The sequence below is a fragment of the Peromyscus californicus genome, unplaced genomic scaffold (assembly GCF_007827085.1).
Source record: "Peromyscus californicus insignis strain IS unplaced genomic scaffold, ASM782708v3 Scaffold_14__1_contigs__length_90479793_seg_2, whole genome shotgun sequence".
NCBI classification, from domain to species: domain Eukaryota; kingdom Metazoa; phylum Chordata; class Mammalia; order Rodentia; family Cricetidae; genus Peromyscus; species Peromyscus californicus.
The window spans coordinates 64,777,635-64,805,617 of NW_026294436.1; the positions used below are offsets into that span (position 1 = coordinate 64,777,635).

General features: G+C 52.4%; 1 protein-coding gene across 1 annotated transcript in view; it reads right to left on the reverse strand.

Moving 5' to 3' along the window:
* Coq8a (coenzyme Q8A) overlaps nucleotides 1-26,924 on the reverse strand; it is a 30,818-nt gene extending 3,894 nt beyond the window's left edge. The window contains exons 1-6 of the mRNA XM_052737793.1: nucleotides 26,792-26,924; nucleotides 12,188-12,373; nucleotides 8,930-9,343; nucleotides 8,614-8,680; nucleotides 4,100-4,174; nucleotides 1,291-1,413 (exon numbers count right to left, since the gene is read on the reverse strand). Coding sequence (XP_052593753.1) covers nucleotides 1,291-1,413; nucleotides 4,100-4,174; nucleotides 8,614-8,680; nucleotides 8,930-9,343; nucleotides 12,188-12,364 — 856 coding nt within the window. The 5' untranslated portion in view covers nucleotides 12,365-12,373; nucleotides 26,792-26,924. The remainder of the gene's footprint in view (nucleotides 1-1,290; nucleotides 1,414-4,099; nucleotides 4,175-8,613; nucleotides 8,681-8,929; nucleotides 9,344-12,187; nucleotides 12,374-26,791) is intronic.
* Nucleotides 26,925-27,983: the final 1,059 nt, after the last annotated feature.

The following is a 27,983-nucleotide window of genomic DNA, read 5'->3' on the forward strand; positions in this document are numbered from 1 at the left end:
GTGAGGGGAAGGGTCTTCTGTGCTGGGATGGGCACACCAGTAAAGTAACAACCAACGCAAGGCACAAGCCTCTGTATACAGCTACAGAAGCTTCCTGTCCCCCACTCCCACCCCAGAGGAGCAGCCAGGAGACCTGAACTCATCCCTATGACCTGAGAGGTAGGCAACATTTTTAAAACTGAGAGAGAATTTAAAATTGCCCCCAATCTGACTGACTCTTTGGCTGTGCACATCCTTCCTGCCTAACGTGGCACTGTACGGACTACCATGAACACATCGGGGGTGCTTTAAAGGAGAATGGCCCCGTCGGCTCATACATTGGAAAACTTGGTGGCAAAACTGTTGGGGAAGGATTAGGAGGTGTGTCACTGGGCGTGGGCTTTGAGGTTTCAAAAGCCCACAGCATTCCCAGTTAGTGCTCCCCCACCCCACCCCCATGCCTGTGGATCAAGATGTACGCTCTCAGCTGCTGCACCATGTCTGCCTGCCCTGTCCCCACCATGATGGGCACGGACTCTAACCTTGGAAATGCTCCCACACCCTTCCTCCTCCAGTCGCCTTAGTCGTGGCGTCTCATCACACAACAGACAAGTAACGAAGACCGTTTGCTCCCCCTCCGTGTGCTTGATTTTCAAAAGAACAGCCCTCACGTGCTTCACCCCTGCATCCTGCTTGCTCTTGGCCCTGGAGCACAGCTCCTGACCCTGCTAGCCCACTGAGTTTTCCTTCATCCAAATTTCCAGATATCAAACCGCACTGGGCATGGCGTGAGCATCACTGGGCTTCAGGCGTGTGCTGTCCACACACCTTCCAGAAAGTCTATGCCCAGCTGCATGACCCCGAGGCAGCGCCCACACCCAACACCACCCTGAGAGCTGGACCTAGTCAAGGCAGTAAGCCCACCTTGCTCTCACACCTTGCCCTTCAGAGCCACTAGGGAGCCCAAGACTCCCCCAATGCAGCCCCTCCCCTCACTCTGCCAGCCCAGGCTTCTCTGAGGTCACATACTGGTCCCCAAAGCTAACTGTAAGCTCGTCCACTAGCTCCCAGTGACCAACACCACAGGGCCAGGCTGCCATGCTGAAATTTAAGACAACCTCTTAGAGTTTCTCAAGACACCCACCCAGAGGCAAGAAACATGCTCTTGGCTCCTAGTGAAGATGATGTAAACAGCCCCATGTCCCAGGACTGCCACGGCAGATCTCCTTCCCGCACCTACCCACTCCACCTCCCACCACTGCCCACAACTCGGTACCCACGAGCCGGTGCAGGGCAGAGCCCTCCACTCACCCTGGATGCTCAGCATCTGGCCCAGCTTCAGCGCTGCCCCGCGCACCTTGCACAGTGTACTCACAATACGCTCTGCGTTCGCCTCGGACAGGAAGGGGCTGGAGTCCAGCACGGCCTTCTTCCCTGAGGGGCAGGGGGATCAGCATACATTCAGGGTTTAGGAAGGATGCCTAGGAGAAGCTTCATGATGCCTGGGCACAGACACTTGGGCTATATACACAACTGTTGGGTGTCCACAGAAACAGCAAGGAAATTCCAAGTCCCTATGCACATCCTCACAGCCCTCCACGGCCAGGAAGCTCTCCCCTGCTAGTGGGGCAAGGCTGGCAGGAGGGCCAGGAGACTCCTTAGCAGTACCTGGAAGACAGGAGTCAAGCCTCCACCCTATCTGTCCTGGCTGAGGGGTCTCTGGTGCACTTGCCCCACGGGTCCTAGCTGCAGGAAGAGCTCCGTCCTCAAGGGTCAAGGACAGCAGTCTTTGGGTACGGTTTCTCCCCTCTGCCCCACAGCCTGGCACAGCCAGCTGGCTCATACACAACCCTCCCAGTACACAGGGTGGTGGCACCAGCTGGGTGATGACTCCAGGGAGCTGACAGTGCCAGATGAATTCTGCTGCCAGCGTCAGTGTAGCTAAAGAGCGTCATTGCCTCTGCCCACAGAGCGAATTACCCGGGGTCTGACTGCCAGATCCCTCTGTCCTCCCCGGCTCTGGGACATTCAGGGCTTTTGCTACCTTGACGAGTTGTTGGGTCAGAGAAGCCCTGCTTAGCACCTGGAAGCTTCTTCAGCATAGAGCCACAGGCCTGGAAGGCCAGCGGCAGAGTGTGTAACAAGGGGGCTACATGGGAAGGAGTGTCCAGACATGCTGAGGGCTTGGGCTCACTCCCCGGTTGAGACAGGAGGACAAGATATGCAGGGTAGGAGGATCACTCCACAGCAAGTCTGGGCTGCCCCAAGGCCTACCTACAAGCCTGGGGTAGGACCAATCAGGTAAGTGAGCCCAAAAGGGACCCTGGCAACCGCAGAAGGCAGAGCCAAGAGCGTGGCAGCCCTCTTCTGTCCTCTCCAGCCCTGGGGGGGCAGAGGGGGTAAACACAGGCAAGGCCACTAATTCCAGGACAAAGGAATCATCTATACACAAACCACACCTCAGTGGAGTCCCCATCTCCTGCTACATGGAGACGGTGTCTGGCCCAACCGAGCTTTCCTAGACATCTCATCCCCAACATGGGCTGATCCTCACAGGCTAGAGGCATGTCCACTACCCAGAATGACCTAGTCAGCCAGGACAAGCCAGAAACATGGTGGTATGCCCAGTGCAGGACAGGGCCTCCCAGGGCAGAGCTTGCTACCCTGGACAGTATCCTCAAGGTCAAGTCATGCTAGGCATATTAGGAAGTCAGAGCAAGTCAGGATCTGCCCAAGGCCACTTACCCTGGCTGAAGCCTCAGGACCTACTGGCAGGGCTAATGTAATCTAAACCCCAGTCACCACAGTCCCTAAAAAAGAACACCAGCTGTGCCCTTGGAGCCAGGCTGGCCCCTTCTCCACTTAGACCAGGTAGGGTGAGAAGCAGCCGGCAGGGGGTGCTGGCTCTTGGGAAGGCTCGCTTCTCATCCAGAGAAATACAGGCTTCCCATTCCTAAGTATTTCAGCACCAGCACTAAAAATACCCATGCTAAATCCCCTGTCCTCGGGCCCCGTCCAAGGACACAAGAGGTGTTCACCCTAGGACTGGGGTCTGTGGGGATATGCCTGTGCCCTCTTTCCAGAAGAGAGAACCCCATGAGTGAGGTGTTGCCTGGAAAGCTGGTAAGAACAATGGAGTGTGGGCACCACGAGGTCCCGTAAACAGGGATGAGCGCCGTCAGAACCCTGAACGGGACTGCGGTCCTGGAGTAGGGTGAGCGCCGTCAGAACCCTGAACGGGACTGCGGTCCTGGAGTAGGGCCAGGACAAAGGGTGCTCAGCCCAGAACCTCAAATACTTTTTGAGAAATCCACTAACAGCCCTGGATCCTTAATGGCCCTGCTGGGGGGACTCGTGGTCACCTACTCTCAGAGAGGAGCTCACACGGCATTCTACAGCTCCCTCCCCAGCCAGCATCCCAGCATCAGGAAGTCCCTGGTGTTTTGTGGGGCCTGGATGCAGAACATTCTCTAGATTGTACAGACATGAGTGGCCACTCAGCATGTGTTCCAGGCAAGCCTGACGGACCTGATCCTGGGAGGCAGAAAACAGAGATGGTATGATCTTTTTCTCAGAGACCAATAGTCTGTGGAATGGTCCCAGCATCTCTGGGTCATGGTCAGTGAAAGGGGGAAGGGCACAGTGGTCCTGTCCCAGATGCCGATGCCCACATCCCTAGCCACAGGGAAGTAGGGAGCCCTGTGTCTCTGTCTGTCTTAGCCAGACTACAATTGTGAAGCTCCTGAAGAGCAGGGTAGGAAGGGAGAGCAGGAACAAAAGGTGGGCGTGCAGGTAGGCAAGGGCAGGCGAGTGAGTGTGAAGGTGCATTTGCTGGTGGGAGCATGCGGTGGGCAGCCAGGAGGAGCCAGAAGGGGCTGGGTGATCAGCTGGGGATGAAGGGGAGCAACCTCCCATCCTCCAACTCTCTAGAGCAAGTCAAGTCTACCCATACGAAGTCACTCCACCCCAGGAAAACCATCTACATCAACTAACTCTTCTGAGAGGGTTTCTGCAGCTGGGACAAGAGGTGGTTCCTGGTGACTGACATTCCTGGAACAGAGGTGGGCTGGAGGCTAGAACTTCTAAGGCCATGCACCCTTCTACGCAGGGCCCTGCTCACCTGTGGAGTTTTCAGGACGCAGGCTCTTCTTGGCAACTTCAGCCAGTGCCCCAAAGCCCAGACCTACAGCCAGACCTGCAAGGACAAGAGAGCAGATGTTTGAGTGGCTGAGACCACCCCGCCTCCAGGCCCGGGCAGCAGCAGGCAGATACTACTTCAGTGTTCCAGGCCTTGCTGGGTGCTCCAGCATTCTGAAAGGGAGTAAGTAAGGAGGACGGACACACTGGTGGTCTGCGAACATTTAGCTCGGACAAGTGCTTCCTGAGTTTGCACATCTCTCACTGCTCACCTCTGACAACCCACACACTCATGGGAACACACACAGACGCCATATTGGGAGGGAACAGCACAAAAAGGAAAACGGATCAGGCATGGTCTCCGGGCCACTTCCGGGCAATACTCCCAGAGAAGATGACCACTCACTTCAAGTCTGCAAGAGGGTCCAGTAGTCTTGACGTTCCTAAGCTTTCACTGTAGCACTATAAAACAGCTGGCAGTAAAAGCTGGAATGTTCCACAACAGCAAAAACACGGGGTGTCCCAGCCGAAGCCCACAGAGCCAGAACAGACCCGCCCCACCCCCACTCTCACGCTGGCAGCATTGGCGATGACTGAGAACAGTAGCCTTAGGCCCTGTCCTCCTCCTGGCAGGTACTACTGAGTCCAGGCAGAGAGCCCAGAAGTCTGCCTCAGACCCACACTTTCCTTGGAGCTCCCTTCTCAAAGACTGTCCAGGACAGGCTCCCCACTCAGGGACAGGGTGAGGCGTGGCATTCTCCAGACTGTCTAAAATTATAATGCATTAAAGAAAAACATTGGATTTACTGAAAAACTTATCTCATGAAAAGAAAAAAAAAAGCTGGGCATCACCACACATGCCTGTTATCCCAGCATTTGGAAGGCAGAGGCAGGAGGTCGGCCACAGTTCAAGGCCAGCTGGGGATATAAAGAAAATTCCAAGATATTCAGAAGTATATGATGAAGCCTTGTTTTAAAAAAAAAAAAAAAACCCTCCCACAAGTACGTAAGTAATTTTTAAAATGCACTTTAGTTAAAAGGTAATTCTTTTTCACATTTAATAATATATCTTATCTGCCACTAGGCGGCAGTGCACTCTCTACTCAGCCCGCTCTAACAGCAGCTCCTACCTCAGAGGTCCCTGAGAGAACTAAATGTGTAAAGTGCCCACACTGTCAGGTCCAGGGCACCACAACAGAACAATCAAGGCAGTGATGGCAAAAGTCTCGTGTCGACTACATGCATGACTTTAAATTTTCTGTTAGTCCCTTTTAAAAAGGCAAGCAGAAACATGGAGAGTGAGTTCTAATGCATTTAACCTAGCATATGTAAAATAGAAACCAATATAACCAGAAACATGGAGAGTGAGTTCTAATGCATTTAACCTAGCATATGGAAAACAGAAACCAATATAAGCAGAAACATGGAGAGTGAGTTCTAATGCATTTAACCTAGCATATGGAAAACAGAAACCAATATAAAAATTAAAGGCCTTTTCCATCTGTGGGTGTGTCCAGTCTTCAAATCCCACGGGAAGGCACAGGCACACCACACCGTGAGGCAGGACAAGCCAAACAGGAAGAAGCCACAGGTCCTGTAATGCCCAGAGACACGATTAAGACACCCCCAGGGTGCTTAATGTGTGCACTGGGATAGAGGTTAATATGGCTGCCTGGTGGGGGCATGGACCAGCGCTGTTCTCTTTAACGCTCCTCCTCCCCGTGCCAGTCTGGAGGGCACTGGGCACTGGGCACTAGAGTCCTGATTAAACATTAACTTCCCACCACCTGTCTCCCTCACCTACCCAGCACAACATCTAACTGAGCAAAAGAAAGGAGAACAGGCAACATTAACCTTCACCAAGTCCCTTTACATCTAGTCTTTTCTGCTGCGAGCACATCCTGGGACAAGCCCACGAAAAGGCAGATGACGTCACAGGTCATCCGCTTGTCCAGGCTGAACATGCAACACTCAAAGCCCTCCTAAACACACCCTGGCTGGACTCAGCGCTGCGTCAAGCTGTTCCTGGCTGTTTCTGGCGTCACAGGCAAAGCACAAACTCTACAATGAGGAGCACTGTTACTAAACAAATGCTTGAAGAACATTCCAGGAAGGAGGCCCCAGGCTCCTCAGTAGCAGCATCAGGCCCAGGGCTGGGCTGCCAACTGAGGCAGAGGCTTCTTGCAGCAGGCAAACCAGGAGGTAAAAACAAGCTCAGCCGGCCAGCAATGGTGATCTTGGCCTCTGCAGTTCTGCAAACCCAGAATAAACCACCCCGCCCCCACCAGGCCCCGTGAAACGTGGTTCTTGGAAGTCCCTGTCCAGCTCGGCCTTCATCCAGAGCCAGGTGGACCTGGGGTAACTAACTGGGAAGAGGGGACCTCAGCTGCCATCCCCTGCCACCTTCAGGTACCCGCTCCTGTACCCAAGGACCTCACCAGCACTGGCTCTCCTCTGTAGTCCGTGGTCTGCATGTCACCGGGAGGAGGGAACGGCTGCTGGCAGCCTCCTCCTGGCCTGTAACAGCACACTGCCCAGACACAGAAAGTTCCCACATTTCTCTCCTCAAGGGCGGAAGTGACAGGGCACGGAGCTCTGCGGCAGGCGAGGAGAGCCACGGTGGGCTGTGTCCAGGTCGTCACCAGAGAAGCAGCCACCGCACTTCCTCCCAGTCACCAGAGGTGACGAAAGCTCAACAGCTCTCAACAACAGAGTCCTGTGTGAGCAGGACAGGTGACACAGGACAGCAGTCACCACGCCTGCTGGTGCTGGCTCTGCCTGCTGAGACTCCAGGGCCTGTGTCCCAAGCAAGGCTGAAGGAGGCTCTGCAGAAGCAGCCAGACAAGAGGCCTGAGGGACCAGGCCCGGCTTCTATTCTTTTATCCTTTTTCTTTTTTTTTTTAAACTCAGGATGAAACCCAGGGTCCTGTGTGTGCTAGGCAAGGTCTCTACCCACCGAACCACATCCTCGGCCCCAAACCCACTTTAATTAACACACATGCTCGCTCAGACTGTTAAGAAGTCCACACAGAGCAGACAGATGGACATGGGTTCTATCCTCTGCTTCTAGGTGTTAACAGTCTCCTAGAAGAATACCTGGCATCTGATAGCATTCTCAATCCCAGGGAAGTCCTAGACAGAAGTCCTAGACAGGAGCCACAGCCCGGCACAAGAGGAAGAGGAACAAAATGGAGGGAGAGAGCAGCCGAGGCCTTTTCTCTCAGGGCCTCAGGACCTGGCCGAGCGGAAGAGCTAACAGGTCCTCTGCCGGCTACGTGTGAAGGGAGGGACCTAGTTATAGGACAGGCAGCTCAGATATCCCCGTACAGGACAGAGGTCTGGGCTCAGCTCCCTCCTCTGTAACTGCGCAGAAGAGCAGCTACCCCAATGGGGCTGAATCTTTGAGGGTGTATCATTCCCTGCCTGTTCCTGTGACAGTCTATTTCCTGCCCAACGCAAGGTGAAGAATTTGCTTTACCATATACTCCACCCACCATGAAGTACTGCTTCACTCCAGGCCCAGAAACAGTCACATGAAGAGAGCGTGAACCCTCTGAACCTCCCATGGGTTCGGACATGTTTTGTCAGCAATGAGGAAAAAAACAACTGATACAGATGCAATACAGAAGACAGCGTATTTCCCAGAAAAGGGTCCACAGAAGGTCCTGGGCCTCCCTGACCTACTCAACACCAACAGCATCATGAACCCATCAGACCTGTTACGTACCTAACCATCCGGCCAAGGTCAGTATGTGAAACCAGCCGCCCAAACTATTCTTCCATTGTTTACATAGTCCAACTGAGGACAGCTAAACCTTAACAAACGGTACCTCCAGAAACCCATGTCAGAGCCCCCCACTGCGAACGGCCGGCACCCCTAACAGGACCTCTGCAGATGAGCAGTGGGTACCCACCTACAGTGTGTGAGTGTCTTTCCACCAGAGCATAGGTGTGGTAGGTTCAAAGGCTGATCACATGAGAAGAAGGGCAAACAGAGCCCCTAACACTGTCGCAAACTGAAATGGCTTTAACTGGCAGCAACAAAGGGTCACAGTCTGTGAACATCATCACGTTAACAGCTTCAGACCTATGGGATCTGGTAAACTGGTCCCCCAAATGGCTGGTCCCAGGACAAAATGTCCTCTATCTAGGGAGCTCACAGGCTCAGTGAAGAGCCTGTACTCACGGCCAGTCTCCTTCCTGCAAAGACTGCCCTTTGGAGCTGGAGCTCATGGCAAGATTCAGTCACACACCAGGCCCAAGGATAAGCCAAGATGGGGCCAGAATCCAGTTACCGGTCACCACACCTATGCGAACACCCAGACCCTTAACAGCCAGTTCCTGGCAACACTGCCACACGCTCTCCAACACTGGCACATGGCTTGACTCCCAACCACTTCCACCTTAATGTACAGCAAGCGGCCACCTCCACTCAACCCGGACAAACAGAGCAGGGCAGCAGGGGGAGGAACAGCATGGGGAACGTGGCCACCTCACCTCCAAAGTTGGCCAACCGCCCGATCCGGGTAACTGGCACCTTCCGCTCCCGAGCCCGCTCACTGAGCTGGAGGGGAAACAAAAGAAACCTATGGAGTTGACAAAGCTGACAGGTGAGACTAGGCAACCGAGGCCCATGCTGCCTGTACCCCTCCACTCCCCCTGCAGCCGCTCCAGCATGCAGCACTGTACCAAAAGGCCACCACCGAATTCCTCAAGACATGGTACCCCAAGTGGGGGGCAAAATAAGGGCCAACACCAGCCCCACTGGAAGTGGGAACCCCCCAGGTCCAACCATGCTGCCTCTCAGACCCACCATCTGCTTGTGTGGCTTGCTCTCAGGGCGAGCCTTGGCCTGCCGGGCCTTCTCAATGTCTTCAGCCGTGAGGCCCCCCACAGGGGACTGGTCCTGGTGGAAGAATCTTCGCTGGATGCCACTGGCCAAGAACAAGTCTCTGCGATCTACAAAGAGCCTCCCATTGACTCTGCCCATAGGGGAGGTGGCCTGTCCCGAGAGCCCCGCTTCCTTGAAGGGTCCACTAGAAACGTAGGTGGGAGCTGGGCCCTCGCTGTGAGCATGACCCAGGGACGAAGACAGTGACTTATCCGGGGAAGAGGCTCCAGAGAAGTCCAGGGAGGCTCCAGCTGCCTGTGGTGTAGAGAACTGAACCTCGGCCTCCAGATCTTCAAAGTTCTCGGTGGCATATGACTCTTCATGTTTATCCTGACCCTGCAGAGAACAAAGGCCAGTGTGAGGGGCAGGGCTGGTCTAGAACTCCTGGTGAGGATACTGCATGTGACTGCCAACCAGCCCTCTCTGTCCCTCCAAAGGTAATGCTATGCCTAAGACCTGAGGTCCTTTCACAGTCTGGGAGGCAGCAGACAGCTCCAACCTGCTTCTTCCAGAACTGCTGTGATCTCAGGCAGGCAGCTAGACACACCACTGAGCACCCCAACAGGGCTGAGGAAGACGCACATGACTCTAGCAACGAGTCCCTCACCTATAAAGCAGGGCCAACTCTGAGCCCATGGGGCTTTCAGGAGAGAAACCAGGACAAAAGACGAGGAAAGCTTGGAGACATGTAAGAAAGAGGCCAGTGAGTGGTAAAAGGAGCCACAGATGGAGACCACTGGGTTCTGTAACACCTCACTGCAGACAGGCCCACCATTAGCCCTGGTATGCAGCTAACAACACCTCACTGCAGACAGACCCTACCATCAGCCCTGGTATGCAGCTAAGAGGTTCTTGCCAGGTCAGAGCCTGGCTGTCCCTGTGAATCTGAGACACGGAGAAAGGGGACAGAGGACACCCCATGTTTCCTCTGTAAGTTATAGGTTCAAACTTCAAGCCCAGATTCATTCTGATCTTTAACCTTGAATGAACTTGAACAAGTTCCTAACCCTTCTCAGTGATGTCTACATCTGAAAATAGGGCTCCTACTGTCAAACGGTGACAGAGTTACAGGCAAAGGCCAGAAACTGCTAGTGAAGGCTATAATTAAATATCACTGTGCCTGTCCTAAAGAGAGAGAGGCCTGTGGCCAGGTTCCCAGTTTAAATGACATCTGAGCAAATGCCGTGGCCTACGTGCTGTCCACATGCCACACAGCAACAGCGGGAAATCTGGAGCGCCCACACTCAGTTACCTGAGATGTTCTGAGAACTAAAGAACAAGCCTTGCTCCCGTGGAAGTGGGGAGGCTAGGTGCTACTCTGACTTCACAACAGGAGCTGACTGGGAGCTGATGTGACTGGAAAAGGTCAGAAGGGAACAGGAGAGCAGGGGTCAAGGGCCTGTCCTGCTATCCAGAGTCCCAGAGTAGAAGAAACAAGTCACAGCGGGTTCGGGTACTTCTCAGTCAGGCAAGGCCTGGTGTGAAGAGTCTGGAGCAGGGTCCCCTGTCCTACAACTCCCGTGATAACCACTCAGTCTCATGTAACTACTATTAAAGTAGCTGGGGGACCCTACAGGGACCCTAGTGCCTGAAAGAGCCCCAGCCCTGTAAGTACCTGATGAACGAATGTGTGAATAAGTGCCTGGGCAGCCAGAGGCACGTGGGTTCCCAGAGCAATCAGATCCCTCAGACCTCGAGGGTGAAGAAAGGAACCCCAAACCCAAGTATTAAGCAGTGAAGGGGGCCTTCTCCATGGCAGTGGGCTAATCCATCTTCTGCCCCTGGTGACTAAGGGAAGGTGGCCCTGCCTGCTGTAGACTCCACATACAGAAAGGAACAGTGGAATTAGGAGGAAGTCCTCAGAGGGAGCTCTCACACCGGTGGAGGAGGCCAGTCTTGCACGCAGTCTTACTTTGGAATGACCCAGAGCACCAGAGCAAGCTCAGGTTCCAGGCTTTTCACAGGACCAGCACCCAGCAGGACTCCACCGCCCACCTCAGCAGCAGGAGGACAAGAGCTGGAGTCAAGGCTAGGAAAGGACAAGGGTTCTCACCCTATCACTTCATATCAATCACGACTCTTGCAGCAACCTTAGCCTGGGAAATAGGAGTAAGCATGCAGACCTGCCAATCAGCAGTAAAGGATCTCAAATATAGAGGGATAAAGACTTAAAAATAAAGGCATCTGTAGGGTGAGGAACACTGTGTCACCCTAACATAGGAGGGAAGGGCCAGGAATCCTGGACCTAAAATAGCGGAGGCTGAGGCCTGGGACAGCTCACATCCAGAGAAGCATGAGATCTTCATCCAGAACTGCGAGGGGAAAGTGCTTGTTTAAGCCTCCCAGTCTGTGGACCTCTGTTACAATAACAGTACTCTCACAGAGGAAGCTGACAGCAGGACATGCCACAGGACACTAAAGAGACAGGGCAATCCTGCAAAACAAATACACGCACAGACACAGACGTGCGCGCGCACACACAGACACAGACAGACACACACACACACACACACACACACACACACACACATACACATACCTACAGCCAAGTCCATTCTGACACTGCTTTGGCTTAAAAATACCCCTTGACATAAGACGTCGAGGGTTCCTGGACCTAGGCACAAAGGTAACCTTCGCCCCAACAGCAGGAGGGAAAAGGGGTGAAGAATGCTGCCCCCACTGGTGGCTAGCCACCACCCTGGAAGGGAGCACCTTCAGCAAACAACACATGGGTCTTGGCGGAGGCTCAGCAAGCCTTGCCGATAGGAGGGGCCTTCAAAGGCTCAGGTGAGCCAGGCCCATCTATACACGAGGCCTAACTCAGCATGCTAGTACATGAAGGTGACTACATCATGAGGACAGAGCCAGGAAACCAGGAAATGGCCCTTATCAATGTCAAGTCTACAGAGCCCGAATCCTGGACTTCGCAGCCTCTAGAACTGTGACAAGTAGGTGTTACTGAAGCCTCCTAGTCTGGCATTCTAGTGTAACAGCCAGATTCTCACCCAAGTGTCCTACCCTCCCTAAAACGACAGCGGGACACACCAGCCACTGTGCTCTTTAGTCTCCGCCACAACAAGACAGGCTGGCAGGTGTCTGTGTCCTGGCTGCTTCCCCAGCCTCATTAGGAGCTCCAAGTCTCCAAGCACCCCACACCCACTGCCGGAAGGGACCTCTCACCTGCACCTTCCCAAAGACCATGCTGATCTGCTCCACAGCGGTAGACTGCAGGGCCCTGGCTGCCAAGATGAGCTCCCCACCAAGGCCCAAGTTCTGCAGGTGGGTCTCCACAGCTGCCTGGGTCAGCTTGGCAAGGCCTTTGGCCACCATGATGGCATCTTCCAACATAGCAGCCATCCTTCAGGGCTGGAAGAAAAAAGGCCAAATTAAGAAAAGGGATCACCACATCTGACAAACCCTGATCAGGTCCCCAGATTCTCAACAGAAGGCAAAACTGGTGCTTGGTTTTTCCACTGGTCTCCCCTTTTGACTGAGGTGAACGGAAGAGAAGGAGAGGAACAGGGCCCAGGGCAGCGATCAGCACTACCAGCACTTACCACTGCCCATGCACTTCATCACCTGGGCCTCAAAAACACCTCTGACAACCCTCAGCACAGACATCACAGGGCTGTGGCAGAACCAGGGCTCAGCATGTGTACTAACTCCGAGTCTGGTGCTCTTTGCTCTGAACCAAAAGGATGTGATGAAGCAAAGGCGGTCCCTCCCTGAGCAGTGGTGCCTCTCATCGGGCCTCCATCACTGGGGGTGCCTGCCTCTTCCAAATCACTGGTGCACTGCCCAGTGAAGCGCAGGGCAGTCAGCCACAGTCTGAGATGCTGAGAGGACCTCCTCAACCCACGGGCCAGCCAGGGCTTCCACGCTGCAATCTAGCACTGGGTACAGCAGAAAGGCACACAAGGCAGGGGAAGCAACCACACGCTGCTGCCGAGCCCTGCTCCCTGCCACACGCTGCTGCGGAGCCCCACTCCCTGCCTCCACCGTGTGCCTCCTGCTCCCTTTTCTCTCTGCTGGCCATAGCAGAGAGTGTTCCTTAATGTAGGTCAGGGTCAGAGATGCTGAGATCCAGGATCCACAGTGTTAGTAGTTAGGGCCTGGCCTAGTTGGTCATTAACTACCCCTGAGGCATAGTTATAGACCAAGATAAGTCCTGTTAACATGCTGGAAGCTAAAGGAAAAAACAGAAGAGCCAGAGATCCCACTGACCTCCCCAAGGAGCATGGTAACCAAGGCGGGCAGCAGAACCGGGCAGGCCAGGTAAGCAAAGGACACGGGGTCTGCCTGCCCTAAGTCTCAGGGACAAGATAGCCAGAAATCCCTGAGAGGAGTGTGAATGGCACTTCAGACAGGGGACGAACATAAGGTATGGGCTGAGCAGGGACACACACACACACACACACACACACACACACACACAGGAGTGGGGACAGTCAAAGGGGCACTGGCATCCCATCTTTCACTCCGGAGATTCATTGAGAGAAGCATAGCCAGGGAGGGCACCCAAGAGCACTGACAGGGTCCTAACCAGAATGTGGGGTAGCTGAACACGTCAGCCCCAGTCCCTCCAAGAGTCCAGCAGGATCTGCTCAGTCAAAGGCATGACATTTATTTAAAAGGAGAACTGGGGGTGGGGCAGGGTGGGGGAGGGCTCAGCAGTTAAGAGTACTTACTGCTCTCACAGAGAACCTGAGTTTGGTTCCCAGCACCCATAGCAAGTGGCACACAACTGCCTGAAAGCCCAGTGCCGGGGAAGTGATGCCTCCGGCCTCCGCCAGCACCTGCATCACATACACACATCCACACACAGACACGTAACTTTAAAAAACCTTAGAAGGAGAAGTGTTATAATAACAGAAACTCACTCACAAACAAGCTGGAAACCTGGATGTTTTTACATCCAGGAGGATGTGTTTACATGGGCCCTTGGGCAATACTAGCAGTTAGTTATTTTATGTGCATTGGTGTTTTGCCTGCATCTATATCTGTGTGAGAGTGTCAGATCTTAGAATTACAGACAGTTGTGAGATGCCATGTAGGTGCTAGGGTTTGAACCCAGGTCCGTCAGTGCCCTGAACCTCTGAGCCATCTCTCCAGCCCTTTCTACACACCTCTTAATATTTAATTAAACAATCCATGGCCCAGTCTGTCGGTGAGAAAAGTAGAGTCAGAGAAGGGAACTAGGAAGCCAAAGCCAGCCAGCATCTCCACAGCGGCCTGTGGGGGTAGGGTGGGGGTGGGTACACTCAGCCCCGGCCTGCTCTGTGCCTCCTCACTGTGTCACTTAGGACAGTCACAGTCACTCGCCCTCCAGTCTAAGTCAGGAGCTGGAGAAAATGACCACACACTACATCGGCGGGTTCCATGTCACACCCTAGGTTTCTGCCCCGCACTCCTCTGTTTTATGGCAATAAAATCACAACCAAAACCCACAAACCAAACAGCTAGGACTGGTAAGACAGCATTCAATTGGAGCTCAAATAGGCTGGTCAGCAGCTCCTAACTCACAGCCACCACCACCCTCGACATACACTGACACATTGTGTTCACTACCCTGAAGTCTAAGGGTAGAAGCACCCACCAGGGCCCTAGAGAACCTGGAGAGGGTGGTGAATTCTGAAGGCGATCTGTACCAGAAACACACTCCTGCCTGTGGCGAGGACTATCTGCTATGGCCCAGGGATCCCCAAATCGAGCCTTCCCCTAGATCTCCTTTAAATCATACCCAGAAAGCCAGGACACAAATCTCCCACAGACCTTGACCCCAGTGGTTACAAACCTCACCTCGCCCATTACCTGACGTAAAGCAGGACATCCACCCAGACCTACTTCATCCAGACTTTGATTTTAGGCTTAACACCAATTCTGCCTCAACTTTCCACTCAAGTCACTATACCCACACACTAACCTTCCACGAGAACACAGCTGGTAGGTGATGTGGGGCCAGGCTAGCCTGCCTGTCCCCCTGCACTGACAAGAGCTTAATCTCTAAGTCATTTCAGGTCCTGCACACGCCACAAGGCAGCGGTGGGACCTACCAGAAACCAGCACTGACTCCCCTGTTTCCTGAACACAAGTCCACTGCAGGGTGAAGCTACACCCGCTTACAAGGATGCAAAACAAACAAAAAACCAAACCCTGCTCCTAAGAGGGAAAACATTGAGTAAGTGAACTGAAGAGGTTAAGTTCCTGCACTGGGAACTATGAGTTCATACTAACAGCTCACATATCCCACTTTCAAAATCATAAATAAGTCATCTTTTAAAAATACGAAAATCAGGGGCTGGAGATGGCTCAGCACTTAAGAGCACTTGCTGCTCTTCCAGAAGACCCACGTTCAATTCCCTACACCCACATCAGATAACTTCCCAACCTCCTATAACTCCAGCTCCAGGAATTCCACACCTTCCTCTGGCCTCAGTGGGCACCTGCATACATGCAACACAGACATACACATACATACATACATACATACATACATACACACACTAATAAAAGTAAAACGTATCTTTTAAAAAATAATAAAGTAAATTAAAGGGCTGACGAGCTGTCTCAGCAGTTGGAGTGAGTGATTGCTGTTCTTCCCGACGACCAGAGTTTGGTTCCCAATACCCATGATGGGCAGCTCACAACCACCTGTATGTAACTCAAGCTCCAGAGGATTTGACATCCTCTCTAGCCTTGACCAGCACCATACACACACACACACACACACACACACACGCACACGCACACGCACACGCACACACACACACGCACGCACACGCACACACACGCACGCACACTCACGTGTGCGCGCACGGACAGACTCACTCAGAGACACATACACATAAACAAAAGAAAATGCTTAATTAAAAAATAAATTAAGAATAATGAGCCACGCTTTCCTTCCTGCCTGAAGAGTTATATATTAAATGCTAGGGAATTCCAAAATGGTGCCAATTCCTGCCCTAGATACTGGACCCCAGAGTCATTTGAATGGAAAGAAGGTCCCTTACAGATTTCTGGGCACGGTGTGGCAGAACCTGTAATCCTCAAATCAGCAGTTATTGCTAATGAGCACAGCCTACTGTTTATGAGCATGTAGATTTCAAAACCACTGTGGCTGGTCCATGGCCACCCGCCTGGGTAAACATTATTTACTCATCTGCAGGGGTTAGGCTGGGCCTCCTCACAGTACAAAGTGAACCAACTGTTCACACCCTTATCAACACAGGCCTCGTTCTGTACGGGAGTCCCTGCCTCCAAGAAGGAAGACAAAAAATGACTACCAGAAGGAAGCACTTTCCATAGCTCTTCTCCTCTGCTTTTCATGTTGGGACCTTAAAGACCCTATTTTTAATTCAACACAGTCCCAAGGTGACCTATAATTCAACCATGTCAGGCACTCAGCTAGGAGGCATTTACATCACAATTTACATCAGTTACATCAAAAGCCCAGGAACTCTGTTCACACACAAGAACCATATCAGCATCATGATTTCAGGTACAAGTATTAGAGCCTTCATGGGGACTAGCAGCCCCACTACCCTCCCTACACTACACCAGCCCTGACACAATACCCTGCTGGTCTGGGGACCCTGTTCCTGAGTAAATGTCCTCTGAGGGGAACAAGAGATCCAGTAACCTCAGCTGTGTGAGAGGACAGACCCTCACACTTGGAGAGTGTACCAGCCAGGGACCATGCTGCATCCTTCACTCGGATCTCCCGCTGCACCTGGTTTGTCCTGGGTCAATGTGTCCTAGCCATGTGCCCACAGCACAGCAGCACGCCAGCAATCTGTAATGGGCACCAACGCCAAGGAAGCATCATCGGCAGCAAAAACAAAGGAGGTGCCTGCCCAAGTGGAAAATACTATCCTCAGAGCCTAGACATGGGCCCCCACCTGCCACCACCAACTGGATGACTCGGCTTCTACACGCCTCGTCTGGTCCCCATGTGTGAATATCAGGAAAGTAAATAAAGACAGTCTCCAGAAAGGCACAGCTTCAATGACAGAAGCCTTCCACCTGGGCAGTGGCTGAGAAAGAGGACGGGGCAGCCCAGAGGCAAGTGTCCCAAGCTCTGGGAGGTTTTCCTGCGGACCATCATTTACCACCCTTCCTAAAATCCTTCCAGAACCACCTCCTGGAGCCAGCCCCCAGCTGGAAGTTATCTGGGGCATCGGGGGCCGTCGAATAAAGTCTCCAGGACTGACAAGCATGCCCAAGGTATGCAGACCTGGCCAAATCCATAAAGATGGATCTGCAGGAAAGTGAGTAGCATTCTTTTTTAAAATGTGATGAATACAATAAGCAATGCCAGTAAGCACAAAGCTAACAAAAGCATCAAGTACTCACCCACTGGAGACCCAGATAGGGAAGGGAGTCTTAGGGGGGCAGAAAGGTGGCCATATGCACCCCGCTTCATACCCAGGATATACCAACCTGCCACTCACTGTTCTCATGGGGTGAGAGCAGGCTGAAGACGGTGTATGAAGATTTACCAAGCATCAGTCAGTACCCTTCATAACTACAGGGCATCACAGACTGGCTCCCAAGCCAGCAAAGCTGTGGTATTCACACCTCTCAAAGCCGGGATCCACCCTCCTCTGGCCTCTCCCTGTCACAGATGTCACTAAAGACTTGGAATGGCTGGGATAAGGACCTAAACAGCAAACTGCACAGGATGTCCTCAGCCCTGAGATGCCGTCTCCAAACAGGCAGCATGAGTCTTCCAGTGTACATATATGCTCAGGGGTCCCTCAGGCACCTCAAGCTTGGCATGTCTAAAGACAACCTTGATACCCTAGGCCCACATAACAGTCATATTCATCACTCTATCTTGCCTTGGCCTGCCCACGCATTCCCAGGCTGGCAGCCAGAGCAGTTTCTTTTTAAAAGACGTCCTGTCAAGGTATTCCCACACCCCATGGCTTCTCTGAGATATCTAAGATGCAGAAAGAGCCTTCCTGACCTAGCCCTCTCGGTCTTGCCAGCCTTAGGCTTAACGTTCCCTTCACTGAGTGTGTTCCAGCCAGGCTAAACCACTCCTGAACTTCATGGGGGATCCTCTTGAAGGCCTGGGCTCCCTACGCAACAGCTCCAAAGTGCATTTCCTCCCTCCTCAGGGGCATCTGTCCCGGTTTCCTGCACCCTGCATGCTATTGCAGCCATGATCAAGCTCTCTGAATCTGTCTAGTAACTACCTCACCGGAGACTGTCAATCACAGGACAAGAACCACCTATCTTTCTGTACGCCCTCCTGTCCCTCCAGCACCAAGCAGTAGATTACGGTGATAAATACCGAGCAAATGAAAAGAGTTTAGCTAGTCCCTCTAAAGCTTGAAAAAGCCTGGCATTTGCAAAATTGGCTCAAACCTGCTCGCAGCTGTGACCCACAGGTGACGATCAAAAGTTTCAAAAGCTCCTAGGAGCTGGTCTGAAGCGGAAGTAACTGGAGGGTTTAAGAGATAGCTGGCCATACCCCAGGGCTTCTGTGTTTCCAGCAAGGTGTCATGTGCCGAGGATGCTGCCAACTCTGAAAGCCCTAGTCCTTCCAGAAAAGGGGGAAAAGGAACAGGATGACTGGCAGCCAACACTAAGCAGGAAGCCTCCACAGAGAGACGTTGCTGAAGTTCCCACCTGCTTCTGTCTCCCGAAGCCTGGCTGTGCCACTATACAAAACCTTCAGTTACTCCTTTTTCCATGATCCTTTCAAGACCGAGAAAACAGAAACCAGAAGGGACTGTACCAAAGGACAAGAACTCTCAAGACTGTCTCTTCAAGCGTTCTTCACCAAGGACCACTACAGAGGTCCCATGGGGTAGTGAGTGGTCTTCTGCCCCTTTCCAGTGAAGAACCTTTCTTCTTTTGGACATGAACATGTCGATTTCAATCCTCCATGGGAACTGAAAAGTCCCATGATATCCTTAACATTTTTCCTTTTCTGACAAAAAGGAAAAACTAAATAACCATTTCCTCCAAGGACTCAGAAGAAGGAATGTATTAGAGTAAATAAACTTCAGAACCACAACCCACAGATCACTATGGATTAGTCCTCTGCCTACACTTCCATAAGTCACACACCATGGTCACCTAACTTCAGGCCTCTGACTGCAGGGCAAGCAATGTCCTGAAGCGCTACCAGCTTTCAAAGTCAACTTAATACTAGATACTAGAAAAGTGCTTCCATTTTCCACCATGGAAGAGAAAGGACTTTTGCTCTTCCCATCAGCAAAGCAACCACAGCTTCAGCACCGAGCCAGGCCTCTGCCAGTTTGTCTACCTCTGCTTCCACAGGCCCACAGGGACCCACACAGGCCCCCACACAGGCCCCCACAGGCCCCCACACAGGGACCCACACAGGCCCCTACTCAGGGACCCACACCAGGAATTCTCTGTCCCCTTCTCCTCCTCAGGCATTCTGTCTGATAACAATCCCAAAACTCTGCCCAAATCCCTCAGACTACATTTCTTTCAAAGTGGATGTGTGTGGTAATTCAGCTCTAAGAATGGGCGTCACAACATGACTGGGAGAGGGTCAGAGGAGTGTCCGAGTCGCTACCTATTGCTGTGTTAAAGAACCATGACTAGAAGCAGCTTGGGGAGGAAAGAGTCTGTTTGGCTTACACATCCAACCACAGCCCGTCACTGAGGGGAGCCAAGGCATGAACTCAACTAGGGGAGGAAGCTGGGTCAGAACCTGAAGCAGAGACCACTGCTTCAGGAGGGGTTCTGTCCACTGGCTTGCTCCTCACGATTTGCTCAGCCTGCGTGCTTATACGAGGCAGGAGGAACACCTGCCCAGAGGTGGCACTGTGCACAGAGGACTGGACCCTCCCATATCAATCAAACCATAGACTTGCCGACAGGCCGATCTCGTGGGGACATCTTCCCAGACACGTCTAGGTTTGTGTCAGCTGACAAGCCATCAGTCAGCACGGCGAGCAGCAGGATCTATGTAGAATGGGGTGGTGTGGTAATTTAAACAATACTACACAAAGTATTTGTTGACAAGTAAGAGTATATTGCATGTTCCCGTGGAGGAAAAAAAATGTCACCACAGAACACTTAAAAGCATGAAGTTTTCTCTGGGTAGTAGGTTGTTAAGAGTCTTTTGAAATTTATTTATGTTTTCTAAAATTTTCTACAGAGAACATGCAGTATTAGAATAATATCAAGACTGTGTTGTTAAAAAAAACCCTTAAATATGTTTAAGTAAGCACACAAATATGTACTTTCAAAAACCTATTCCATACCCCTCTGGTGCCTGTCCAGGGTAGAATGGCCAGTAGGTCAAGGGACAGCCCAGACGGCTATAAATAATACCTCTCTGAGCCCCTGGTTAGCCCTGTTCAGAAGACGCCGGCCCCTAAGTGGCTGCCAGGCACATAGCCTGTAGTCATCTTACTTTGGGGAGTAAGGTTCAACTGCCCTTCTCAGAGTGGTGATGAGAAAATCACTTGGCATAGGCCTTCCTACCACTGGCCCTTCATCAAAAGGCAGAAATAGTTAATGAGTGCCGACTCTACACACAAAGCCCCTGAAATTCCTAATTTAGAATCAAATAACAAATACAGTGACCACAGTTTCTCAACATGAAAGACACCTATGACTAGTGTCCTTCAAGACCAGGGCGTAAGCAAACCAAGACTTTGGGGCCATGTCAGCCTGGCCAGCATGCCTGTAGCCAGCATGCCTGTAACCAGCATGCCTGTAAGAAATGAGAATATTCTAAAAGAGGCAGTGTGTCCATCACCACAGCTACACCGTCTATGGAAATAATGAACTCCAATAATTTAGAATCCTCCCAGGAATTTCACATCAAGGAAAGTGGTTAAAAATGGGCCACCCACAGGGGAAACTTTCCTCTCCAAGACTATTTACAACGTGCCAGCCCTTGTCAGGAGTGTGGACCGGAGGCTGTGGCCAGCCAGTGACGGGCAGAACCACACCCTGACCAGGACACCTTCAGTGTGCGTATCTCCTGCCTTCTATTTAAACTCTACCCTCATGTTAGGACCATCGTGATGGATCGGGGGGGGGGGGGATATGCAAGAGGCAGGGTGTCACTGGATCATTCTTAATGTGGCCCCACTGAAGAAATCTCCTTTTTCTGATTTTCACTATTAATTTTGCTCTTTTAAATTGGCTTATCAAAGATGAGTGGCTGAGCCTGGCTTGATAGAGCAACTAAGGCATCCACCCTGCCCCTAACTCTGATAACACTACTGTCTATTTTATAAATAAAGTTGCGCTGTAGACCCCAATTCTTCCAAGATATCTAGAGTCGTTACCAGAACTATATCCTAACAGGCCCGTGAGGACGGTACCAGGACAAGGATTTCCACCCACCAAGCTCATCTCCTGATAATCCAGAAATGAAACTGACCCACTATCCAGGGGCTGGAGACCACCGTTTACTGGATTATCTACAGAAAGTTAACCTCTTGGTGCTCAGGAGTGGGAGAAGGTGGGGGTGTCAGATGCCAGCTCCCTGTACAGATCCTCCTAGCTGTCACTGTTAACCCCCTGCGTTCCTCTGCTCCTCAGCCTACACAGAAAAACCAGTCGGCCCACAGTGTGAGCTCTTGGGAGTCTACCACCTCATAACACTTCAGTCCTGCACGTTCCTGCCAGGCAAGCAAGCACTGAGGACATCACAGGGCACAGGGGTGTCAGCTGGAAGACACATGCGGATAGACAGGCAGCAGCCAGGGGTGGACACTGTTCCTCCCCCAAGCCTCACACAAAGCCCCTCTTGACGAGGACAGTATTCAAACCCTAGAGAGCCACCCTGGCTGGTCAGCATGCCCTACACAAGAAGCCAGTCCCCAGAGCTGCTCACCATGAACCCCAGCCAGATGTAGCCTAGTAGCACCTATTATAACTCCACACCACTCTGGAGGCTGAGGCAGGAGGATCATGAGTTTGAGACCTGTTTGAACTACATAGCAAAATCCTATCTCAAAAAATAAGTATGTATTTAAAAAAAAAAACGTATCTGGTCCAGGTAGTAACCCAGCAATAAGGTTAAGACCTCTGTAACTGGTCACGGGTTTGAACCATGGCTCTGTCGCCAACCTGCACGTTAAATTATATAAGCTTGGTTTTGAGCCTCCGCTTCCTCATCTGCCCTCGAGAGGAGTACATCAGATCTCCCACGTGAAAGCATGTGGGTATTCAGGGCATGCGTCCGGTATCCAGGACCACAAGCTGGTGTGACTCCTAACATTATGACCACGCAGGTACCCTGGTATAGACCTAGTGAAAGCAAAAACAGCACAGAGAACCGATACTACCTTGTCACTTCTGAAGCAGGGAGACAGGCAGTGCTGGGAAAGGACAGGCTGGTTTACTTAGCGATGCGCTAGGAGGCACTACCGAGGAGCGGGGTTCAGCATGCTGACAGCCAGCCTCAAACCCCTTGGAAACATGCTGGACATAAACACCCACAGGGAGTCCTGCGGCCAGTGCAGAACGCAAGGGGATGGGCTAATTTATGTGCTCCCCCTCCCTTCCCCATGGCACATGCAGACACGGACGTGGCGGTAGCAGCACCCCCGTTCAACGGCAGCTTTTACAGGAGTCAGGCTGCGAGCCTTCGAGCCGACTTGAGTCTGCAGACACACGTTTCCCTCTATTCGCCCCTGTCTACAGGAGGGAATGGGAGGAGGAAGGAGGCAGCAGGCAGCTGTTGCTGAGGAAGCAAGCCTGCCCTGGCTATTCACGGGACATGCTAGGCCAGAGGAGAAGGACATATACCCAAACCTGGGCACAGCAATGCCTGGCGTTAGCTCCGACACCTATGGGAGCAAGAGCCACCAAGTTGCTCTTGAATTTCTCAAAGAACTGAGGTGTTTGTAAGCATTCAAACGGTAACTACCTGCAATCTATTGGCAACTTCAGCCTCCCTCCTCCATGCCAGGGTTGGAGACAAACACCTAGCATTTTATGTGAACTGTCTCCAGAACGTATCATCCAGCAGTGAACAGCCGGTGCTCTACTTCCTGGACAGCACACATAACAGGCTACAGGCTGACAGACAGACTGACGCAAAAATGGGTTTCCAGCTTCAGCTTGGACACTGGCTACATGCGACCTCGGGGACACTAGTTCTGTTCCTGGGGCCAGTGTGCTCCATGGGTAAATCAAGACATTACTATTTATTCCTATGACAAGGAGCCACACAGAGCTCTTTCTGAAGTGATCTTTTCAGATTTAATCAGGTCTGGACAGAATAATGCTTAAAAGAATTAGGAAAGGCCCATCTAGACATTCTACCAAAAAAGCGGGCGGTGGGGGAGTGGGGGAGGCCTGTGCTATCTTCACAAGGATGCAAGCAGAAAGCCTGCACCTCAGGGAAAGCCCCTCCCTCCCTCCCCTCCCCCCCCTCTCTCTCTCTCTCTCTCTCACACACACACACACACACACACACACACACACACACACACACACACACTCAGCTTTCTCCTTCTATGCCCCCACAGGATACCATGTCCCTCCCACAATTAGCCCAGGATGTCTTTGCTCCTTCTACCATAGAACACAGGCAATCAGATATGAACACCTTCAAATTCTTGGTCCCTCCTCCCAGACCCTCTTCTCTTTCTGCCTCCTTATGCTTTTGTCCATTTACAAAAGCCTTTCCTTTCCATCCCACAATTCACACCCAGCCTCCCTGAACCAAACACAGGCAAGGACCTGCAGACTCTGCTCTCACAGGAATGGAGCACACATATGCCTCCCGCTGCCCCTGTGACACCTGAAGCCAAGCCAGTGGGACTCTTCGACCTACCTCCACCACTTCGGTCCACTTCCTGTTGGCCTCACATACTCCTACAACTCTCCCTCCTGGTGGGCTTCATCCCTCAACTTCCTTCACCATCCTCTCTTCACCTGGTCCATGCTCTACACAGATAAGCCAGCTCAAGTTGGTCCTAGCCCCCCCCCCCCCCACCACCACCACCACCATTATGTACCGTCTTCTGGGCTGCTACTTCTCTCCGTGGGTTAGTCAAGGCCTCCCCAGTCCCAGGCCGGGAAGGCTTTCTGAGCCAAGTTTCCCACATCTGTGCTATACACCCATCCCAGCACCACAAGCAACTACAAGTCACACAACGGAACTTCGAAGGGTAATGAAATTATATTTTTTATCAACTGTATGGGTGAATTTAGTGCAAATAAATTACATCTTAATAAAAAAGGATAGAAAAAAGTTCCAGTGGCACTCAAGTCCCACACGTCTGAAACTCACATTGTCACCTTCCCCCAAATTAGTTCCTCCTCCTCCTGTGACCTCTGTTTTCAGTAATGACACCATTACACAGAACTCTGACCCCTATATCCTACCTGCACAGATCAGTCCAAACTTTGAGTCCTATGGTCCCTCTGATCCCACCACTTGTGACTCAGGTCACCCTCACCTCCAAGGCTGCCTCCCCGTCACTCCCGTTCCCTTCCCAGGACCTTTGAGCTCCCCTCCCCGCTCTCCACGACCTCCTCTGCCACAGGTTCTCCCCAGTTCTGGACTGTCAACAGGAATGTCAGAACTATTCCCAGTTGTCCAACCGAGACAACTCTTCAAATGTTCCTGTCTAATTCTGCACACGGCTCTGGTTTCAACTGACAAAGATAATGACTCAGTGTTGGTGGCCCTTAATGGAAAATTATCCTGCCAAGTTTTGAGTGTCCCAATAATAAACCTCTCTTGAAGAAGGAAGTGACGGCCCTTCCAGATCCCTCTCTGTGGATAACGAAGGGTACCCCAGAAACCTCCTAGTTAGAGTGATCCCCCTAGTCATGGGATCCTGACACATGCCCACAGGATCAATTAAGAAATACAAAGTCACAGTGGAAGTCTGGGCTATTTTTCTTTCCCAGCGCATTATCTTTCATCTTTTCTGAATAGCTATCATTTTAGGACTTAGTAAGTTCACCACCTCAATCCTGAGTTACACGGGTAGCAAAATGTAGACTCAAAGGCAAAGCCTCTTCCTCTGCACAAAAAGAAATGAGACCTGGTTTCTTACGCTGATCAACTATAAATGAACTCCACAAACTACGTGTGCACATACTGCATCAGAACACCTGTACACATGTGCATGCATGTATGTGTGGTGTGCAGCCAGACACTCCCTGAAGACACAGGCATGCTCTCCTTCCACATTATAAGACACACAGATGTCCAAGCAAACAATGAGGATAGATCTCACTTGTGTGCTCACCGTTAAAGAACCAACCTGTGGTGGTTTCCTGGGCTTACCCACCAAGTCTCCCCGTGTACCTAGGGGCAGACACTACCAGTTTTCCGCATCCTCATACTCTCAACCTATCCAGTCACATTCAAGGCACAGAGGCCCAGGGTTTCTGCTTCCAGCTCTCCTTCTGGAAGGTTCCACTGTACCACCCTGTACACTCACGGTTTCTCCTATAAAGCCCCATCCTCTTGGCTTCTCCACCGTCTGTTTACAGCAGGGACATACCACTGTCCTAAACTTCTCAACTATTTGTGGGCAGGTTGCTGGCAGCACGAGATGACCCGATCTGGAGTCTTGCCTGCATAGTTCTCAACCAAATTTGCTCTTGAGTGCTATCTGGCAATGTCTGGAAACATTTTCAATGGTCACAATTGGTCGAATGGGGGGGGAATCACTATTTGTTTAGTAGATACAAGCCAGGGACTCTGCTACACACCCCTGCAAGGCGTAAGACAAGCGGGGACAGCAAACAATTATGGATCCAGAACGTTAATAGTCTGGAGTTGGGGAGCTCTGTCTTAGGTGGTTCATTAACCCAGACTGCCTGCTTCACTTTTCCTTTCCAGTCACGTGGTCCAAATTTGATCACAATTCAGCTGCCTTCACTATTTGCAAGGTTAAATATTGAATCCAAAGCTACCCTCTGAGTCTTACGGATGCTGCTCTGGTGAGCCAAGAAACCCCTCTTCTCAGAAGGGCCTTCCTCACTCCAAAAGTCTCCCAACAGCCTTCCTGCCAGCATGACCCACCGTCCTTAGCATCCCTAGTCCAAATCCTCGGGCAAGGTGGTCGGCCTGGCACCACCAGCTCCAGAGTTCTGTCCCCCAGACACCAACCCCAAGAGAGCATGAAGCAGTTTTCTATCAGGCTGCAAGCCCAAGCCAGGCTGGCAGTCTGCACACAGCCTCTGCCCCTTCAGGAAGTCCCAGCCAATGAAGGGTCCCAGCACCCAGACCCGCCCCTCCAGCGTTCTCTGTCCCCTCACACTTAGAGAACTGTGGGCTTGGCTGAATGCTGTGACAGCTTCTGTGCAAGAGAACGAGGGAATTCAGTCAAACGACTCGCGTGACCACCAGTGTCTAGAAAAAACAAGAGGAAGACACAAAAAGCGAAGAAAAGGGACAAGGGAGGGACGCCCTCCTCGACTTCACCCCAGATCTAGCTGTGAAACCCAAGAGCTGGCTGGGGTGGGCACAGGAGACGTAGTTCTGCAACCAGAGCCCGAAGCACACTGCGATGGTCTGGGAGTTCGGAGAAACACTACTACGAGAAGGGCAGCCACGTGCGGGGACGACGCAGAGGTCGGGCAAGCGGGGTTCCAGATGCCTCCCGGAACCCACGGCTCCAAGAGCGGCCCTCCGCCCGCTGAGCCAGACCGGGAACGGAAGACGGCTGCACCCCAGCCTGGCCCCGAGGCGCCCCGGCTGCAAGGGAAACTCGCAACCCCAGGCCGCGCTGTCACTTGAACATTTAAGAACGGACCCCGGGGTGCTGAGGTTAGCAGCGGGCCGGCAGGCGGCAGCCTTACCCGGCTGCAGGAAAGCAGGCTCCTCCGTCAGGTATGCAACGCCTCCGCGCGCTGCACCCGTGCGAGCGCTCCGCACACGCTCCGAATCTGTTTACCTTCTGGCCCGCGTGCGCACGCCCCGCTCCGCTCGCCCCGCCCCCGGGCCCTCCCATTGGCTGCGCCGCCGTTAGCTGCCCCAGCGCCACGGGACGCAGTGGGAGCGTGCGCGGCCCACAGCCAATAGGGACTGAGGGCGGAACGACAGCAGCCAATCAGAGGCCGCCCTAGAGGGCATCCGTCCCTTCTCCTCCTGTTGGCTGCCCTTTCTCCCGGGTTGGGAAAGCCGTGCTGCCGTTCCGCGCGTGCGTTCTGGTGATTGGCACGCGTTCTCGGGGCGACCGCGTGCGGGTCACCTCGCTGCTGACACTCGCCAGTTCAGCCTCCCAGGGGCCTCGGCGGCGGGCAGGCCTCAGAAGTTCCGGGGGGACCACAGAGGACCCCCCGAGCCTCGGCGAGGCCGTTCTGCTGCCGTGTGGGAGGTCTTCCCGGGTTCCTTAAAAAGCGACACCAAGGTCCCACCCCCTCCAGCTTTGTGTTTAGCAGCTTGTTTGTTGTGAGCACCAAAACACAACAAGGGGTCCTTCCCCAAGGTGGAAGAAACACCCCTGGGGAGCTCACTTGAGTCCCTCCATCGACCCACAGCGGCCCCCAGGGACTGCTTACCCGGAGAAGATAGGGTGGCAACAGGATCCATGCTTGTACCGCATGGGAGAAAATACCTGGCCTCGAGGCCTTTCCAGAATGCGTTCACGCCTGCTCAGCCCTTTCTCCCAGCAATGCCAGGCCAGCTAGCCTCCTAAATTACTGGAAAAATAAAATAATATAATGTATGGAACTAGCTTCAAACTTAAAGGGCTGGAGAAGTGAATGGGCTATGACTTGACCAACCTGTGGAAGGGGAGTGATGGGTATGTTGGGGTTCATATTATCTGTGTGTATTCCTAAGTCTCCATAAGAAAAAGATGTTAGAAAAGACATGCATGGCTCTTCCCCCTACCACTGCAGAGTGTTAACGGTGGCAGAGGCCCAGGTGTGGTCCAGAGTCAGCTTCACCCATAACGCAGCACCATAGTGAAGGAGTCTCTTAGGCCAAAGATGGAATCCAAGAGTACTTCCAATGCAAGAAGTGAACAAACAAAAAATTTAACTCCTT